This window comes from Camelina sativa, chromosome 15 (genome assembly GCF_030686135.1).
Source record: "Camelina sativa cultivar CO46 ecotype springtype chromosome 15, ASM3068613v1".
In the NCBI taxonomy this organism is placed as follows: domain Eukaryota; kingdom Viridiplantae; phylum Streptophyta; class Magnoliopsida; order Brassicales; family Brassicaceae; genus Camelina; species Camelina sativa.
In genome coordinates, this window is record NC_141894.1 from 18,564,089 (window position 1) to 18,584,203 (window position 20,115).

General features: G+C 35.0%; 2 protein-coding genes and 1 long non-coding RNA gene across 6 annotated transcripts; 1 reads left to right on the forward strand and 2 right to left on the reverse strand.

The window, feature by feature from the left end:
• Positions 1 to 4,346: 4,346 nt before the first annotated feature.
• LOC104699511 (putative serine/threonine-protein kinase PBL17) lies at positions 4,347 to 13,707 on the forward strand. 3 transcript variants are annotated; one of them, XM_087489648.1, is made up of 7 exons: positions 4,347 to 4,364; positions 10,548 to 10,947; positions 11,262 to 11,596; positions 11,697 to 11,832; positions 12,401 to 12,537; positions 12,681 to 12,804; positions 13,010 to 13,707. In XM_087489648.1, the coding sequence occupies exons 2-7, from the start codon at positions 10,872 to 10,874 to the stop codon at positions 13,525 to 13,527; spliced, it is 1,326 nt and encodes a 441-aa protein (XP_087345774.1). In that variant the 5' UTR covers positions 4,347 to 4,364; positions 10,548 to 10,871; the 3' UTR covers positions 13,528 to 13,707. The 3 variants fall into 3 exon arrangements, with proteins under 3 accessions (XP_087345774.1, XP_087345773.1, XP_087345775.1); XM_087489647.1 differs by lacking the exon at positions 4,347 to 4,364 and having other exon boundaries at positions 10,486 to 10,947; XM_087489649.1 differs by lacking the exon at positions 4,347 to 4,364 and having other exon boundaries at positions 10,492 to 10,947; positions 11,265 to 11,596.
• LOC147926795 (uncharacterized) lies at positions 8,977 to 9,636 on the reverse strand. The gene is made up of 2 exons (XR_015582979.1): positions 9,298 to 9,636; positions 8,977 to 9,224 (listed from the first exon to the last, which is right to left on the reverse strand). It is a non-coding gene; the product is annotated as an uncharacterized LOC147926795 (long non-coding RNA).
• A 45-nt stretch (positions 13,708 to 13,752) lies between the features above and the next one.
• Positions 13,753 to 18,000, reverse strand: LOC104747243 (TORTIFOLIA1-like protein 2). 2 transcript variants are annotated; one of them, XM_010468843.3, is made up of 9 exons: positions 17,771 to 17,939; positions 17,647 to 17,698; positions 16,541 to 17,267; positions 16,200 to 16,394; positions 16,008 to 16,110; positions 15,258 to 15,907; positions 14,370 to 15,047; positions 14,117 to 14,282; positions 13,753 to 13,953 (listed from the first exon to the last, which is right to left on the reverse strand). In XM_010468843.3, exons 3-9 carry the CDS (start codon positions 17,207 to 17,209, stop codon positions 13,940 to 13,942), a joined length of 2,475 nt encoding a protein of 824 aa, XP_010467145.2. In that variant the 5' UTR covers positions 17,210 to 17,267; positions 17,647 to 17,698; positions 17,771 to 17,939; the 3' UTR covers positions 13,753 to 13,939. The 2 variants fall into 2 exon arrangements, with proteins under 2 accessions (XP_010467145.2, XP_010467146.2); XM_010468844.3 differs by lacking the exon at positions 17,647 to 17,698 and having other exon boundaries at positions 17,771 to 18,000.
• Positions 18,001 to 20,115: the final 2,115 nt, after the last annotated feature.

A 20,115-nucleotide genomic window follows, 5' to 3' on the forward strand; every position in this document is an offset into this window, starting at 1 on the left:
GTCTCAGGTCTCTTGGTAGTCGGTTGATGTGATCAAGGTACCTCTGAAGATTAAGTTCTATTGTTCCTTTGATCACTAACTCGGACAGGCACTCGGTCGAGCACTGGCTCGAGTTGAAGGTCGAACTGACTGAGACGAGTATTCCTTTTGAATTCGGGTTGTGGCTCGATCAGGTACTCGATCGTGCAGACGGTCGATTGGATGGTCGAGTTGGTACCTGAGACTCAAAACAACCAATCAGATGAAGAATCAAAATTAGTAGTGATCAAAGGAACAATAGAACTTAATCTTAGACTTATGTAGATCCTAAATGTCACAAACAAACACTCAAATGGCAACAGCACCAAATTGAACACAAGTACTTTTGTGTGGATGATGATATGAATGAAGATAGAGATGATGAGTGATGGAATGCAAGGTGTTTCAATTACCCTTATGTAGTTGTAGCATAAAGGATGTCAAACCATAATGAGTGTGATGCAAGCAATCAGGATGTGAACACTTATCTAAGTTAAGCCAAATATGATGAATGTTTTTAACTAGCAACCTAATGATAATGATAAAATGCAGAATGTAAAGCTACTAAGACAAGATACTAAATGCAAGGTAAACAATGTAAACAAAGCAGAGATGATACTAAACAAGAACAAGAATTAAACTAATGCAAGACAAGTAATGAAATAGGACTGAAGAGGAACGAATGCAATGAAACAGGAATGAAACTAGAATGAAACAGGAAATGAAGCAGGAAAGATGCATAACATAAACAAGAACATTGGATGGTGCTCGAGCAAGCACTCGATCTGATGCTCGATCGAGTACTAGGGTCGAGTGGGTTGAAAACTCAGAACAGAAACAAAGTCAACAATTAAAACAGAGCAAAACAAAAGCATATCAAACAGCAAGCGATTAACAGGATTTAAACAAAGAAATCAATAGACAAAGAAAGGTCCTAAGGATGGATTCATGGGCTGGACTTAAGTTATGGTTATCTAAACTGGTCAACAAACCTCAATCAAACATGAGCTATCTCTAGACAATGATCTTCGAATACTTGTTAATTCATTCTCATGACAATAACAATCAAGCTTAGATACTCCTAGACCTAGTTCTCACTAGCTAAGAACATATAAAAGCAGGCAATAAACAACCAGATCATCAATGTCAAAAATCATATTAAACATCTAATCTCTTAGCATGCTTCATGATAATCTCTAGTATTAGCCTTATCTAACAACTTAGACATTGGTGTGATGCTAAGAAGTTTAAGATCTATCCTTACCCTCTCAGTATAAGAATAGCATAGAGTGCATCTAACCTAGAAGAGATCTATAAACAAGCAAGCTTGACCAATCTAAACAACCATGACCCTTATCCAGCCTAATCCATCCTTAAGATCTCTACACACTACTCACACAAAATCCTAAACCCAGAAATCAATGAAACTTGCATGATTAGATAGATGAGATAGAGATCTACAATATTGAAGAAGAAATCAAACTCAAATTCTCAATACTTAGAAAGTTATGGAACCAACAAGTATCAAAGATTTCTTGAGACAATACAAAAGTGGCTAATGATCTAAGCAAAAAAAAAAACAAAAAGTAGATAATTCCCAAAAGGGTAAATACTAGGTCTAGATATTGTTTCTTTAAAAAGTGGCTCTCTTTGGTGGCTGCAGGGTACAAGGTTTTATATAAAAAATAGGGGAAGCCCTAAAATAGCTAGAAGACAAAATAGAGAGGCGGCTCGGTGAACTCGACTAGGTGCTCGGTCAAGTAACTTCTTCTTCTGATTCTTCCAGTCAGTCGAGTCCTTCTCTGCACACGGTCGAGTGTCTAGTCGAGTGCTGCGGTCGAGTGGACTTCCGGACCTTGCTTCTCTTCTGCTCTAGCTCCTTTATCTGCTTCACTTGATGGCTCAACTCTCCTTCAGCACTTCTCCATGCTCCTTGAGTCTCAAATCACCTGTTTATGCAAGAAACCATACAAATGCAATGCAATTCTACTCTAACGCACAAACAGTCCTAAACTACTCAATAATGGCTAAACTAGATAGTAAATCATGCAAAAGATGTAAATAAACTAAGGTAAAACAAGGAGAAATGTATAAACATCAATTGCCTTACTGAGTGTTTATAAAATACTCATGCATTGCAATTTGTGTTTGTGGTGCAGGTATAGGCAAAGTGTGATCATGGAATCGAAGAGGAGGATGTTCTAGGGACTCAATTGGTTGTTGTCTGGCATTGCTAGGTTGCTAGAGTTGGGTCATTAGAAACATTGCTAGGTTGATGGTTCTATGATTCCTGTTGTTTGGTTATTGGATATGCTTATGTTTTGAATATTAGCTATTTATTATTGGTTATTTATTGGATATTGATATTGAATATTTTCACTATTAATTGTGATTGTGGTTAGGTGGCTAGTGGATATGGAACCACTAGTTGTAGTTTATTTATTATTATTATTTTTATATTTATTATTTATTATTTTACTAAAAAAAAACGGGTCAGATCGTTTCACTTATGTTATTTTTTTAGATTTATTATTCACTATTCTTGATTAATAGTAATATACATGCTTAATGAATTATTTTTTGTTTATACATGTCAAAATCTAATTGAAAAAACACATATAATATAATTAGCGTACAATGGAAAATATATTAGTCTTGTCAATTTTTTTTTTAGTTTAGGAATTTTTTTTAGATATAAAAATATAAATTTAATGTTATTATCTTAATTAGCTGTTTGAAAAATAATAATCTTTATGTTATTATCTTAATTAGCTGTTTTAAAAAATAATAATTTTTTTTGACACATGTCAATATCTCATCAGTATACTTGACACGTGTCATGATCATGTTATTGGCTAACTTTGAAAACTCAACTATAATAAGATAGTAGTATTATATATATATATATATATATATATATATATATATTAAAATATAGTTATGTATTTTTAGTTTTGCATCAATAGTACTTTTACTTTTTCCAAAATAAGATAGTTACATATATTTGTTATATTATGTAAAATTCGTTAACATTTTTTATTTAATTAAAAGTGTATGGTTTTTTTTTCCTTTTATTTTAGTGTTAGTGTTTGAAATATTTTTTTATTACAAGAGAGAATACCTCAGTAGACGCTAATTGAAATATTGGTTTTTTTTTTTTTTAATTACATTTGTTTCCCTCTTTGTTGTGATATGAATTATTTGTGATAGGTGTGCTTATCTTTTGTTTTTGTTGTCTTTTTTTGTGTGGGTATTTATATATATGGTGATCTGCCCGTTTGTTTGTGTTTTTTCTTTTTTGGGATCTTTGTGGTTTTTATTTAAGGAACTCTGTATTTTTTATTTTTTGTAGAATATTATATTTGTGTAAATAAAGATTTTGTGTATATTCAGTTTGCTTGTGGTCATATAGTTGTTTGTAATTACTGGGCATTTAATTGTGTCTGTTTTGATTTAGTTGTTTACTTGCGATCCTGTGTATATTCAGTGTGTTTGTATTTTTTGTGGTTTTTGATTTCAAATTTAAATTGATAATCGGAGGTTTTTTTAAAATTAAAAATTGAAGTGACAATCTATTGTTTATCACAGGTCGTGTATTGTTGGTTTTATGAATACTGTTTATTATTTTTCCAGCCTTTTTATTTGGTTGGTTGATTAAATTTATCTTTTTGTAGTTTGAATAAAATTGGGAAAAAACAAAGATTTTTGTTAACCCAGTTCAAGGTGGCAGCCACTACGTCTGTGGAGAGACTGACCTCTCAACATCCACTAAAATATGTTGGAAAACACCTCTGATGTTGTTTACACGTTAATGACTTGCCTACAGATTAGAAATACATCTATTTGTAATGAAGTTAGAGTAGGGGAAATCATATAATAAAACTTTGGGGAAACAGTTTAGGTGAGGCTGGCTTTCTCTGCATTCTCATCTCTTTCGCGTTTTGGAATTGAAGTAATGGCATATGGATATGTAGTTTTGTATCCTCTATTTAGTTGTATATCTAGTAGGTGTGTGTCCCCACAAGGAAAACAATACACTGGTATATGTACAGATTATATAAAGTGAAGTGTGAAAATATAAATATATCGAGTATAAGGATACTTTGGGTGTCCCCCATGTTAAAGATACTTTTAGGTTGTATTCTTTGATGATCTTCATTTACCTTGGTCTTGTATTGCTTGACATCGTTTCCTATCCTTTTGGTTTGGTCCTCCGTTTAGTTGATTTATCTGGTTGAGGTTTGTGTTTCATTTCACTAATTTTGCTATTTTATTAATTTGAGTATAAATATATTTTTGTAGAAAGGATACCTTTTTCTCTTTGTGATGCACCTTTTCTGTTGGTGGTGGGTGTTGTGGAAAGCAAATGTGTGTTGTTTTCTCTCTCGCATACGTTGTCCGTCAAAGCTATCTAAATAAACTAATAGAGTCTCCATTAAAACAAAGAGTAAAGAGAAGAAGTTCATACCAGATGGACCTTGTCGGTGGTTTTTAGCTGGGACCCTCTCGCTATCTTTCCTCTCTTCAGCTTTTGTGAATCGTTTCTTAAAAAAACTGTGCTCATTATAACTGTTGGCCAAAGCTGCGGAAGAGCTAAACATTTGAAGTCTCAATAAAGATATATTCTCGTTTTTTTGTAAAATAGAAGAAAAGAAGAGGAAGAGATCAATGACAACGTAGCTTACTTAGTAACTCAGAGATTCTTTTGGTTTTTTTTTGAGAAGTCGAAAAAATTATGTGGTCCATTAACCATTTACAGCCTATTACCAATTGGCTTAAACATGAGATAAAACGTTAAAAAATAAAACAGAGGATTTAGAGGTGTCACATGGTAGATAGATAGAGCTTCTTAGAGGGTGTAAGCCTATTTTATTATATTAGATAATTGTAACCATTGGTTAATAAACTCTAACTGTAATAACCATAAACTTCATCATGCTTAAGCAAGCATGGATCCTCTGTCGAAACTCATTATAGATAAAGGGCGACATGTGTCACAAGAGGTGCCAGAAGGCGAAAGAGCTCGGGAATAGGAAACGATAGAGCTTAAGAGGATCTGAAGTGCTCGGGGGATTGGCAAGCTCTCAAGAGTTTGGGAACATATGGTGAAAAAAGCATAGAGCTTGGAGATGGATCTTAGAGGAGAAAATCAGATATGTAATCATTGGTGACTAAATATAGTCACTATATGTAGTTCAAAAATCCATGTTTCCTTTTATTGGCCTGAGAGCAGAGTGGTATGGGATACCCAGAACTTGAAAGACTTTGCGTGTGAGAGTGGAGTGGTATGGTGTGAATTGTGAGCAATGAGTTCCATGATGTGAAAACCCTAGACTCCTGATAACAGGATTTTCACCCAGGGTATCAATTTCCTATGCAGTTGTAGTACGAAGGGTTATCAATCCAAATGGTTGTTATGCTAGCAGATAAGATATGATCAGAACAATACAAGTCATGGGGTTTTTCTAACAACCTAAAATAAGCAAAAGTAAATAAAATGAACAAGAATCACACGACTTAAGTACCCGATGCAAGCATTCGGATACAGGATCGGGTGGGATGATCGGATCAAGAAGACAAGGATGAACAGCTCAAAAGTATACACGAAGTTGGTGATCGAGTACCAGTTCGGGTAAGGGGTCAAGTTATAGATAAAAACTAAATAATCAAGATAAGAAGGCTCCTAAGGATGGGGTAATCGACTCACAAGTGCTCCTGATAAATTTGGGATGTCTTACATGCCTCAAGCAAATATTCCCTAGACAAAGAATCTCCTAACCTTGCTAAAACACTCTCGTGATAGAAAAAATCAACCTTATTCACTCCCCTACCCAACTCTCGTTGGAGAAACATGACTAAGCAGGCATTAAAATCATATTCATTATTGTCAATAAACTCCTTACACATCTAATCTCTTAGTCTAAGTGAGTAAATCTCTAGCATTGATTGATTCAAGCATTTTAACAACATCTCTCGATCGCAAAACACCCTAGATCTAATCTCAACCTCTCGGTCTGAAAATAGCATTAAAAACACCAATCTAGAAAGGAAATTCTATAAAATAAACATTCAAGCTAAGACATCCTAATCGATCAAGAACACTTACTTGTCTATCCATCTTTAGAAACCTTGGTTCACTACTCAAATCTCATGGCAAAAAGCATAAAAACACAAATGAATGAAAATTGTATTGTATTGAAAAAAAAATAAAAGTAATAGAGTACAGAATCAAAACTGAAAAGAATAGCAAAAAGAAATAAAATCGAATCCTAACAAAGTAGAAAAAGTGTTTGAATCGCTCTCTCTCTCTCTCTCTCTCTCTCTCTCTCTCTCTCTCTCTCTCTCTCTCTCTCTCTCTCTCTCAGAAGCTCTCGCTCTCTGGTTTGAGTGTCTGCGGCGTGCTAGGGCGAGAAGAAGAAGAGGGGGTTTATATATGGAAACCCATTTAACCTAGCTGCTCAATTCTGCCCGAGGGTCTGTTCGAGGCGGTGCATGAGGTTCAAGTCGGGTAGTTCCTTGGGTAAGTCTTTGGGTTATTCTTCCTGCTCTTAGATCCTCATTAATCGGGTTGAGGTTTGCACTGTTCTTCTTGCACGATCGCTCCTTCGGTTACATGCTCGGGTTTGACCTCATTCTTCCCCATTTTGGGCTCCAAAGCACCTGTTTTTATCCAAAATGCACAAATGCAACAATGCAGCACCCTAAATGGCCTAAATGCAAATTCCTACAGTTAAGGACATTTTTATATCTAATGCAAAATATGGACAAAAAAGGGTGTCTAAAACATGTAAATTAGAGAGTTATCAACTACTCTCTTTAAAACTTGATGCATCTTCTCTTTTCTACCCAGTTGCCTTTGTCCATCCCTTAGAGAAGAGAATGAGAATTGGGCTTTGTGAGATCAAGTGAGAGAGAAAGTAGAAGAGCTTAGCTTTTTCATGAGAGAAAATGGGGGAGAAGAGCTAGATTTTTGGTGTATGAAAGAGAGGAGATCGAGCTGTTGGTGTGAGGAGGAAGCCATCATTGACTAGTGTTGCTATTTTCTTGTCCAAAGACAATTCTTGTTTTGGGTTGAATGTGTGACCATGTAATTAAGATTGTTTGTTTTGATGTATGGAATGATTCCTTTGTGTTGGTGGCTTGTTTTGGTTTTGTGAATGTGCTTGTGTGTGCTTGTTCGTGGGGAGAACGAGGTGGTGGAAGATCTATTGTCGAGGGAGACGAGGAGCAAAAGTGGATTTTATTGCAGTTTAATCGACACCAGCACGAAAGCGAGGGTAGGTTTCGGTTGACACCATCAGCTAGCGATTGTGCAGATTTTTCCTAATTACTCATGGTTCGGTTGTTTTGTTTTTAATTTTTTCTTGTGTGTATAGCCCATAGATGGAAGGATCGCCTCACTAAGTAATTGTCAAAATACTTACACATATCTTTTATGTTGAAAGAAATGAAAATGTGCGATTTCTGACTATGGAATCATAGTGAGGAGATGAGGATGATCTAGGGTCTCGCTTTTTTGTTGTTCGTTTATGTTTCCAGCTTTATTTTTGAGATTTGTTGAAACTGGTGGTTGCATGTTGTCTATTTCGTTAGAGTTGTTGTTGTTGAAATTTGGATTATTTATGTTTAATATTGAATTTAGTTTTTTTTTTTGTTTTAATTTGTGTTGGTTTTGGCATGATTATAATTGGGAAATTAATTAATATTTATGAGAATATTAGATAACTAATTAAAAAAATAGGTGTGTTTCACATATTTTGAGAGATTGTCTGACTATGGCTGGCCTATGGCAGCGTATTATTCCGACAAGACAAAAGCATCAATTTTTTAACACCTCCTTTCTCGAATGGATGTATGGGAATTTGGGTGGGAAAAGGAGTTCAGCGTCATGTTCTTGGCGTATCCTTTTTGGAATGACACTTTGGTGGGGTTGGAAGTGGAGATGAGGTTAAGTTTTTGGTACGAGTGACAAATGTCGAGATACAGTACAGTTTGTTAAAGATCTAACCAGAGAAGTCTTGAAGGCTAACTTGGTGAAACGAGGTTCGAGGGTGAACCTCGTGCGAGTGGAAGGGATGGTATTATGGAGTCTCTTAGGGTTGGGGTGGATGAAACTTAACACGGATGAGGCATCACATGGAAACCTGGGACTGGCTACGATTGGGGGTGTGTTGTGGGATGCTTCTAGGGTTTGACGAGTAGGTTTTACACTAAACATAGGGATACGCTCGACATGGATGGCAGAACTATGGGGTGTCTTTTGTGGCCTATATATAGTCCAAATGAGGCGGGTAATACGGTTGGTTTTGAAAGTGGATTTGGAAACGATGGTGAATAAAATTTCTTATGGCAGAGATTAGTAATGTGTACTCGATGTTGTTCTTGATATAGTTATGCCATGACTTCATATCAAAAGACTGAAAAATCTGTATCTTTTACGTATATAGGAAAGCTATGTCTAGTCGGTGGATTAACAAACAATATTTTTTGTTTATATTTAGGTTTTCATTTGTTAGAATCGATTCCTAATTGTTTTGCTTCAATTTTGTCGAAAGATTCTAGAAGTGTAGTATGCTCCCAAACAGTTTGTATTTAATTTTTTCAACTAAAAGTAAATAAAAATTTATTGAATTTAAAAAGAAATAACCATGCAACATGTGTTGTTTGTAAACGATTTTCTTTTACATTAGCTCATATGAGTTGATTTTTTGTTGTAAAAAAAAATAATAATAAAAAATAACCATGCAAGAGAAGAAAAAGAAACAATTTTGCTTTGTTTGCAAATTCTCCAAAAGAAATTAAAAAATTTGTGGTTTAACGTTACTAATTAATGCATTACCAACATTCAAAATATTGACCGTTGACCAATATTTTCCCATGTACATAGATTTGGAAACTTTATAACAACTGACTGTATATTTAAAAAAAAAAAACAAATTTGGTAAGAAGTAGGTGCAGTTTTATGGAAATTCTAAATGAAAATCAGATTTGAATGAAATTACTTTAAGGTTGTGATTGGAAACCACTCAAAACGGATTTCAAAGCGTTTTATATGAAAACCGCTTTCCTTACACCAATCATAAGTTTTTTTATTATTTGCATTTTTCCAAAAAAAACAAAAACAAAAACGCACATGCGGTTTTAGCCTTTGATTTAAGCCTTGGACCGCTTTCCCAGAGAGACACACCATTTAACCAGCGGTTTTTCTGAAAAACGCCAATGTATAAATTTTTATAGTTTTATTATAATAATAAATAAAAAAAATTTTATCCACATTACACGGAAGCATCGGTAGACCGTCCGTCAATTCCCGACTCTGAATCGGAAACGAAATCAGAAGCGACCGGAATCGCATGGAAGCATGGCAGAATCGCGATTCTGAGAAAAGACAATCTGGAAGCTTAAAGGAATCGCAAGATTTCGATCTGGAAAAGTATGAGAAATGAATGGAAGCGTTATGACCAAAGCCACTTGTGAAGTTAACTGAATCTTTGTATGTTGCTTGTTCAATTTTGATTACACGAGATGAAATAGATGAATTTTGAGTTTAAATCCAAAAAAAAAAGATAGAAATATTTTATCAAAAAGAAGAAAAACCATAGACGGCTACAAGCCTACAAGTAATAAAGGGAGAAGAAGAAGCACAATTAGGGTTTTTAACTTCTAAGAAACACGTGGCTTCTTTTATCATATTTTCATTTAGAAAAAAATAAGCAATATTTATATGGCAATAATAAACGTGTATACTGGTTATTTATTATTAAGGCTTTGTCATTGTATACGTGTATAACCAGTATTTACATGGCAATAACCAGTATTTATATGGCAATATATATCGTTTATTTGGTATGATAAAGCCTTAATAATTGAAAGAAAATGTTTATAAAAAGGAAAATAATATCGAAAGAAGATTTTCTTTATAAAAAAAATATTCATAACAACAAATTTTCTTAGTATATTTATTTTTTGTTTTAAGCTTATGTTGTTAAAAAAATTTGATAATCTTTTTCTTTAACAAAAATTTCGATTAAAAAATAATAAGTTTGTTGAATATTTTTTAACACAGTTTTTTTTAGTATCATTTTAGAATATATATAATTTACAAATAATCTCTATTTTAATTAACAAATTACAGAAATCAAAATTTTTATTTATAAATACAAAACAAATTAAAATATAGAATCATTAGTTATTAATAAAATAATATGAAATCCGCACTGCAAATTGTTTTTCACCAATCAAACTTTATTTTGTACCGCTTATTTTAGAGTAACCGCACTTATCCCGCAAATACATTTGTCCCGCACGTACCGCAGTTGAACCGTACCGCACTATCAAATTATTTGTCCCGCACTACAAAATCCGCAGTTACCATTCGAACCTAAAAAGAAAAAAGAAAAAAAATAGAGTTTTTTTTACATAAAGCATACAAAAATAATAAATTATTTTATAAACGTATTAACCGTTGAAGAAGGGAAGAAAAAGTCGTTGTCGTCAGGGTCGCTTGGCTTTGCGTTTTTGGCGGCTAGTCTCAAATCCATCGATTCCAACGGATCATTCATTTTCTCTCCTTCTCTCTCTACAATTATCTTCTTCCCCTTTTTTTTTTTTTTCTTTTTTTTTTTTTTGTTTCTTCATCATTTTGTCTTCTCTCTCCGACCTCGCCCTCCGAGAAACCCATCATATCTCCTCAGAGTTTCTCGGAGCCCCGTCAGAGATCGGGTTTGCTTTTTTTTTTTTTTTTGGATCTGTCTTCGGATAATGTGATGGCAATCGAATAGCACATAACGCCTTTTTGCCCTCGAGAGTGTTTCTTTTTTTTTTTTTTTTTAAACGAATTTTTTAAGATTCGGATGGGGATTTGCTTTAGCGCTGAAGAGCAGTACCAATTCTCTCAACAGCAAAACTATCAGAAGAAGACAACACCAGGTTCTTTCCAATTCTTAGGATTCTTTTTCTTTTAGGGCTCTGGTGATGTTCTATTGGAAAAATACAAATTTGGGTTTCTTAATAATCAAAAAAAGTTACTGAATTTGGATGAAATTGGAAAACTTTTCAATTTTTTTTCTTTAGGTTTCTGGGTAAATTGGGATCATGGTGATTTCGTATTAAAATTTTCCAGAGAAAAAAAAAAAAAAAAAAAAGTTACTAAATTTGGATGTAGTTTGCTGAAAAATTTCAACTTATCTTGTGCTGATGATGCGTTGTGTTGTTTCTGCACTATGTTGGTTTTGTTGGGACAGCAGGGAAAAAATCAGCTGTGTATCTAATGAAGTCAGATTGTCAAGATTCTTCTTCTGTTGGTAAAGTGAGTGCAAGTGGTGGCTTGTCTTTGGCTCCTAAAAACATTAAAGATCTTCAGTCTAATCCAGGATATGAAAATGTTGATATTTTCACCTACGAGGAGATGAAGGTTGCTACTAAGCAGTTCAGGCCAGATTATATTCTTGGTGAAGGAGGTTTCGGAGTGGTCTATAAAGGAGTTATAGATGAGTCTGTCAGGGCTGGTTACAAGTCTACCAAAGTTGCCATCAAAGAGCTTAATCCAGAGGGCTTCCAGGGAGACCGAGAGTGGCTGGTAAAATTGGTCTTTTTTATTTTTTATTTTATTCAAAAACTTAAAAAGCAGTGACTGGCACACTAAATGTACTTGGGAATGTGATATTCATTTCCTGTAGGCTGAAGTCAACTATTTAGGACTGCTTAGTCACCCGAATTTGGTCAAGCTCATTGGCTACTGCTGTGAAGATGATCACAGATTATTAGTCTATGAATACATGGCAATGGGGAGCCTTGAGAAACATCTTTTCCGAAGTAAGTTTCCCATAATCTAAAACGTGAAGATTGAAATTAAGTATGCCCTCTTTACTGTACTTGCTTTATCGTAAACCACAAATGACTTTTTTTTTCCTTGAGATTTTGGTTTTAGTTTTTCTTGACATACACTTTCATATTAAATGCCATTCTTGCATTGCATATACTTGTTGAAGATGGAGCATATCTGAGTTTGAGTTATTCCAGTCTTTTAAGTAAAATATTCTTGAAGAAAGAATAAAGCATCATATGAACAAGATCTTTTAATACCGACTAAATACATTGTTGAAATATGCTTTGCAAACCAAGCACTTTCTAGTGTTCTAAAGAACAGTCAATAGACTATATGTACCCAATAGTTTAACGTAAAAACCACTTACGAAGGCGTAGTTTAAGATGAGGTGGGAGTTAGTAACTGGTAAAATATGAAGCAAAAATAAATGATTTAAGGTTCGGACGAGTTGTTAGACGTGATGTTAATGTTTCTGAACAAAAATTATTACAAATAAAATGACTGTTATAAATGGAGTAGTGACGATATGTGTCTTCTTTTGGAATTCACTGGCAGGAGTTGGATGCACTTTGACATGGTCGAAAAGAATGAAGATTGCTCTTGATGCAGCCAAGGGTCTTGCATTTCTACATGGTGCTGAACGCTCCATCATATATCGGGATCTGAAGACTGCAAATATATTGCTAGATGAGGTCAGCTATTGCGTCCTTTGTTTTGAAATTACATAGATTTCTTCAATAGGGGTAGTCTACAAAGACATAGAGTTGTCATTGAAATAACCTTGTTTTCTACTTTTCCAATTTGTCTGCCCCTGAAAGTTGTAATGCTTGTGCAGGGTTACAATGCTAAACTCTCTGACTTTGGACTAGCAAAGGATGGTCCAAGAGGAGATCAAACACATGTCTCAACACGTGTTATGGGGACTTACGGATACGCTGCTCCTGAGTACGTAATGACAGGTCTGTCTTTACTATTTTTCCATATGCATTCATAATTGGTAAAATAAGATCGATGTCAGCATGGTCAACTGTCAAGTACCTAGTGAAATCGTAGCTGGTTCTTCTACCAGTGTTAAAAATGACCCTTTTAAAATATATGCATACTGATATTGTCACATTAGGTAATCGCTTTGTAAATGGGTCAAAAATTTGATTGTTGTAATAGGACACTTGACATCCAGAAGTGATGTTTATGGATTTGGAGTACTTCTCCTTGAGATGCTCCTTGGGAAGAGGGCGATGGACAAAAGCAGACCTTGCAGGGAGCATAACTTGGTAGAGTGGGCACGACCACTGTTGAATCACAACAAAAAGCTTTTGAGGATCATAGACCCTCGAATGGATGGACAGTATGGCACTAAGGCGTTGATGAAAGTAGCTGGTTTGGCGTACCAATGCCTAAGCCAAAACCCGAAAGGAAGGCCCCTCATGAATCATGTTGTAGAAGTTCTTGAGACTCTCAAGGATGATGGTGATGATGCTCAAGAGGATGTCATGACTAACCTCCATAGTAGGGGCAAGTCTGTAACCTTATATGATGCTTCTAGTGATTCCCAAGGCACGAGAGATGGGGATGGACAGAGGAGGAGAAGACCGGAAAGTGGTCGAAGCAAGAGCGAAGCCTCAGTCGACACTGACAAATATGTTTCTGCTCTTTCAGAACCAGATACTACCAAAATTTAAGACTCAAGACAAAAAGAATTCACCAGTGATTTGAGACTGTAAGATAAGAAAGTAGCAGAGTTGGCTTAATGTATAAATAAGTTGAGTCTTCGTTTTGGGATCTGTTTTTTGGGATTACAAATATTAGTGCAATATGCAATTTGATGTTTCTCTGAAATTCAAATGAATTTTTGAAGACAATCTTTTTTGTTGGCTGTGTGGGTGAGTAGTAAGTGAAATCTAAAGTTTTAGAACACACTTGGTTAATCCAAATGATCTCATTTGTGGTTTGCACGTGGAAAACAGGGGGATAAAGGGTAAGGAACTAAAAAGTTTTCAAAAAATCCACACTGACAAGTTTTAGTTCCACTACTTGGGAAAAACATCTGCTTGTAGCTAAACATTGTCTTGTTTACTTCAGAACGCCTAATGATCAGGAGCATTTTCCTGCAAAGAAGAAAGATGTCTTTAATTTGAAAGTAAAAGATTTTACTTGCTGAACCACACCGGATTTAATAGTGTAACGTCTTAACGATTACAGCTTCTATGAATGTACAATGTTTATAAACATATAAGCAAGTTTTCTGTGCAAGGAGAGATCATAGCTTACCCCATAGTTTACGTAACTTCATTGCTATTTGAGTAACTGCTCTCCTCTCAGCAAGATTTGAAAAGTCCATGCCTGAAGCCTCCTGAATTGCAGACAACATTTGGGCTCTCTTTCTCGCAGATGGAATAAGATAATTAGCTCCGTTTGTAGTGCTCAAGTCAGCGACCTAGTTGAAGTAATAGAGTTGAATTCAAGAAAGATTATTCCAGTAGTAGTAGTGATAGCAAATCCAGCATGATTTCAACAAACTTACCTGATGCAACCAAGGAAGTATTGAATTCATGAATCTTCGTTCGAGGAGGTATGACAGGAGTATACTGAGAATTTCATTTATGGTCTGCAATGACATACTCTCCAGCACAGGACCGGTTCTGTCAAGAAGCTCGACAAGCGCTAGCTCATCACCAGAAGAAAGCACTTCTATATACTCTGATTCAACAACATCTTCACAGGAAACACCTGTCACAGGTTTCCTTGATCCACTCATCACCTCTGCGTAATGTTGTCTTATGCTTTGAATTGAATCAGAAGATGTCCTGGTCTGGATCAATGTTTGTCTCCCCTGTCCAATGTTGTTCCAAATGTCCTCTCTAGTATGTTGTTGACCAGTCTTACCTGAAGGATTACCCCTCGTCTTCTCCATGCCCTGTGATTCATTTAGTCTGCTTCTTCCATGTGTTTTGTTCTCCCTTGTCATCGAGTACTTGGAAAATGATAATGTAGATTGCCGATTGCGGATATCCATAGAAGTTCTTGAAGTGCAACTAGAGAGCCTCGGTGACTGGGTACCTTGGTTGTGCTTCACAAAATTGGAGTTTGATATATCTGTATGCAGGACAACGTTCTGAGCTATCCCCTCCACTGCATATTCTAAGCTTGACACCTTGGATTGAAGAACCGAAAAGTTGTTCATTATTCCTGTTGAAAAGGCCTAAAAGTTTAACAGAAGAAGAAAAAGGTATGTTAGTTTGCCCTCATGTTTACCAGCCATTTCTTAAGCATAGGATGGTGTAAGACAGTTCAAAAAATCATGGTGAGATATTGAGAGCACGCATCCTGAAGATGAAAAGGTTGAATAGAGCATCGATAAATTTGTAAACTGGGCAAAGACATTATAGATTGTGACCGGTAATCCACTGACCTGTAGCTGATCTATTAAACGTGACTGTTTATTCTCAATATCTGAGAGTTGTTCACGTACAGAAGCCATTTCATTTGCAATCTGAGCATAGCAGTCATGATTGATTTGAGAGCTTGACACTGTTACAATAGAGTCAAGCCTTGTACGATCTTTCAGCTTGGTTGAGAATGGCTGGTCCTCAGAATAAGTCTCTTCAGCTGCAAAATGCTTACTTGTGATTGCTGGATTTACCATACCAATTGCTCGGAAACTGCTTGATGAAACTGTAATGGACTTAATATCATCATTTTCATTGGTAGCGTCTGTTAAATAGCAATCTGCCTTAACCTCCATTGGAATGTACTCATATGTCACTTCTGGCGTGTTTCTTACTTCTGCAAACGTCTTGGTGATGCAACTGCCCTCTGATTCTTCATTGTGAAGATCAACCTTGGAAACAATAGAAGATTCTGGGAGTGTAATATCAATATGCCAATTATCTTGTTTAGTCTTTCGAGGGTCGTCATTGTAACGTGCAGGTACTTTCCTGGCAGTAACCGGAACCTCTTTCCTTGCAAAATCCGTTACATATTTGTTAGACGTAGCATCCTTCAATTTCGAGTCAGTGGTGCTGAAAAGTTCACTACTCTCTCGAGTTCCATTATAGTTTTCTGCAATTAAGAAACAGATAAACAGAAAGAGCATTTATGAGTCGTCTATGAAAAGAAAAGATGCAAGGATCTGAAGACAAAAACCATTTTTATAACTCACCTTTTACAGAGGATCCAGTTTCAGATGGCTCTGGACTATCAGACCCAGGGACACCTTTCCAATATTGTAAGGCAAGGATAACTGAGTCCCTAACTGGTTTCACCTAAAATAGAAAAGCACAAAGTTAGACGTGTCATTCCAAAAAAGGAGGATCATCTGTAAGAGAGTAAATTTTAGAGAAAGAGTTGGAACTTTATCAAAGCGACATGATTCAAGAGAAGAGATGCAGGAAGCCTTGAGAGGTCCAAGAAACTTTTCACCAGTAGCAGCTATTTCCATAAGTGCTACAGAAGCTGCCTTACGAGTTGTCCAGTCCTTATTTTTAAGGGCATCTTGAAAGCTAGTCATTGCTGAGGACAACACACTGTTTGCCGTTGCCCCACCAGCCTGGATTAGAGTTAATTGCCAATAATCGTTTATACAACCACGTCTAAGAATACCGCTAAAACAAACATGAGAATAGTAGCAGTAGCAGTAGCAGACTCAGAAAGGAATAAAGAAGTAGGAGGATATGGGAATTAGAAGTAGCATACCAGGATGATACTTGTGTTAAGCTCAATAACTGCTGGTTTTGCGATGAAATGGGAGTTATTGAGCAGCTTTACAGTCCGAGTTAACATGCGTTGTATAATAGCAACTGGAGCTTCAGGACTGCTATCAATAACCCTTGCCAAGCATAACGCGGCACCTGACTGCACATACTTATTCTGATCACCAATGGCTTCGAAAAGCGGTTTCACCAAGGAAACAAAGACACCATAGTTGTGGTCTTGTTCATAGCAACTCATCTTGGAAGCCAAAACACCCATTGTTTCAATACATGCATCTCTGACAACAGAATCTGGATCCTTGAGCCGCTTAACGATACTGGAGACCATCTTAGCAAGATGTGGTCCAACAAGCCCGTCATGAAACCTAGCTAAAGTAGCCATCAACCTGATGCACTCTTTCCGAACAGCACTCTTCTGCTCAGAGCCAGTGTCCAGAATACAAGAGAGAAAACAAGAAATCTTATCCGGTGCCAGATGCTCAACTGTTGTCTCAAGCTCATCAACTCCTCTCTGATGTGTATCTCTATCCGCCAGCTTGTTTAACGCAGTCACAACCTTCTTCTTCAGCTCAAAAATCGCCTGTTGTGGATTAGCCTTCATGATTCCTCCTCCTCCTCCTCTCCCTTTGACTTGCATGTTGTTGGTCTTCATTATCCTCCAAGATCTATCTGCTACTTGAATCCTACCTACTCTCAAACGCAATCAATACCTGAAAGAACGAACTAGAGTTGAGGCGCAAAAGTATATCATCACAAGACAATATGTAACTGAAGGATTTGGTTTAATAGAAGAAGCAATAATCAACAAAATATATATATATATATATATATATATATCCTCACATCAAAATCATCTAGATAACGCCGAACAACTCCCTAATTTACTCTAAAAAACGCAAATCTAGAATTGGAAAGAGGAAGAAGAAGAAGAAGAAGATATTAACAAAAACAACTAATCGATACGAAACGAACGATTTCTTCATCTCCCGTTTTTATTCGATTCTCCACAGCAAAAAAAAACAAACGCAGAAAAAAAGTGTTATCAACGAAAAAATAAGGTCAGGAGAGAGAGAGAGTAGCGAAACATACTCTGAAGCAGCATCACGAAGATAGTGGTGAGCGAAATGAGTGAGATTAATTCCTGGTGGAGAGAAAAAAATAAAGAGATTCAAAAAGCAGAGAGAGAGAGAGAGAGAGAGAGAGTGAAACATACTCTGAAGCAGAGAGGGAGAGACGAATGAAAATTGGTTTGTTTTCACGGAGCCCCAAGTGTTTTTTTTTTTTATTTTTAAGCAGAGAGGGAGAGACGAAGAAGATCGAGGTTAGGAGAGAGAGGCGCGTGTTCTACAGATTCCTTCGATTCGCGTGTAGTATTTGATTTTGATTTTTGAATCTCGCGCTCGCTCGCTGCAAAGGTTTTTCGAATTTTCTCTTGTGGGGTACACCGAGATTTGGAAAAATTTAAACACAAAAGAGGCAAAAAAGTTTGACTGCAATAACTAACCTTTTTTTTTTTCTTTATCCTGACGCGAGACGCATGTTTCAGAGATCACTGCACTGGGCCTTTAATGGGTCCGGCTTAGTTTAATTCCGAATTTTGTACTAATCGCGGTACCCTTGTTAGTGTAATTTTTATTATTTTTTCGTTATAAATTACATTTTCGCTATTTTTTCCATTGTTATTTAATTTTATGTTAATCAAATAAATTTCCTTGCGGTTGGAATTCACAAGTGGATATATCCTACTATATTAATTGAGAAGTACAAAATTAAAAGTAATCTTGAAAAGTGTAAAAAAATACATTCAATTACCATTATAAATTATTAAATAATAGCTAAAACTGTTGACGGTATAAAAGATAATAATAATTATTAATTACTAATTCATAATCAAGATCTCCTAAGATTGTTTGTATTGGCAAATCTATGCCATCAAAATCACGGGTTAAATGGATAACAATCGATTTAAATTGATTTAAATTAAATACACTAACCAAATATTCCTTTCCAAAAAAATAATAGGAGATTTAGTACATTTTTCAGACTTAATTTGTAAACTAGTACGTTCACTATTCAAAATTAGCAAAGTAGTATATTGACCACTGTTTGTCATTGTTTCACTCTCTTTTTTGCCATCCAATATCCTATCTAATTACAGCTCATGCCATTATTCATCTTTTCTCTTTTTTTTTTTTCAAATAATTGTTAATAAAAATTTTTTTAGAAAACTTCTTATATACAAAAAAAATTATATTTTTTTCTTTACAATTTGATATGAATTTCATCTAATATTTTTTAAACATATTATATTATCCGTACACTATTTTTAAGTATACAGATGTCATTACATCTTATTTAAGTGTACACATTATTAAGAGTACAGATGTCTGTACTCTTAATAATGTGTACAGACATCTGTACACTTAAATAAGCTGTACGGATATATATATATATATATATATATATATATATATATATATATATATATATATATTCGTACACCTAATGCAGTGTACGGATTACATCACATCTGTACACTTAAATAAGCTGTATGGATATATATATATATATATATATATATTCGTACACCTAATGCAGTGTACGGATTACATCTGTACACCTACTAAATTGTACGAATAAAAAATATATATGAAATGTATTTAAATTTATCAAACAAAATACATATCAAATAATAGAGGAAAAATATATATTTTTATGTATCTAAAACATAAAACAAAAAGAATTAGATAGATTTATATTTTTAAATATATTAATATAAATTAAACTGTACACAAATATAAATTTTTTGAATAAAAATATATTTAAAATCATTAAAACAAAATACATATAAAATTATAAATAAAAAAAATCTAGAGGAGAGAGATGAATGAGAATGTTGAGAGAGAGAGAGATAGGGATGTTTTTTTTTTTTTTTGTTAAAAGAGAGATAGGGATGTTGAGTGATTAATTTTTGTAAATTGATTAATCGAGTAAGGGGATTAATAAAGAAGCAAAGTGAATGGAGAAAGAATAGTGATATAGAGATGGGTGTGCAAATGCCCAGAAAAAAAAAACAGGTACAAAATGGAGAGAGAGCGGAGAGAGACGAAGGATGGGGAAAACCCATTTTTGTCATTTCCTAAACCCATTCAATTACCCTATCTCATAAACCATCTATTACACAAACAGTAAAAGGTGATGATTTCTCTAATTGTAAATAGTACACGTACTATATATCTAATTATGTTGTAAAAATATACTAAAACGCCAACTCACCCAAAAATATTCACTTAACAAAATCCCATAAGATATCCACTTAACAAAAAACGTAGGTGTTATTTGTTTCCTTATTTATTCATTCATTTGTTTGTTTATGTGATGACTTACTAAACTATTTATGTATATTGCCAATAATTCCTTAGATGTCATCGGTCAAGTGGTTCATTGTGGAGAACTGCAAGTCGTCGTTAATGCCTCAAACTCAATAAAAACTAAGATTGAGTTCCAAATGAGGGACGAGAAGTATGTCTTTCCCTTATTTATGTCCTCTATTTTTAA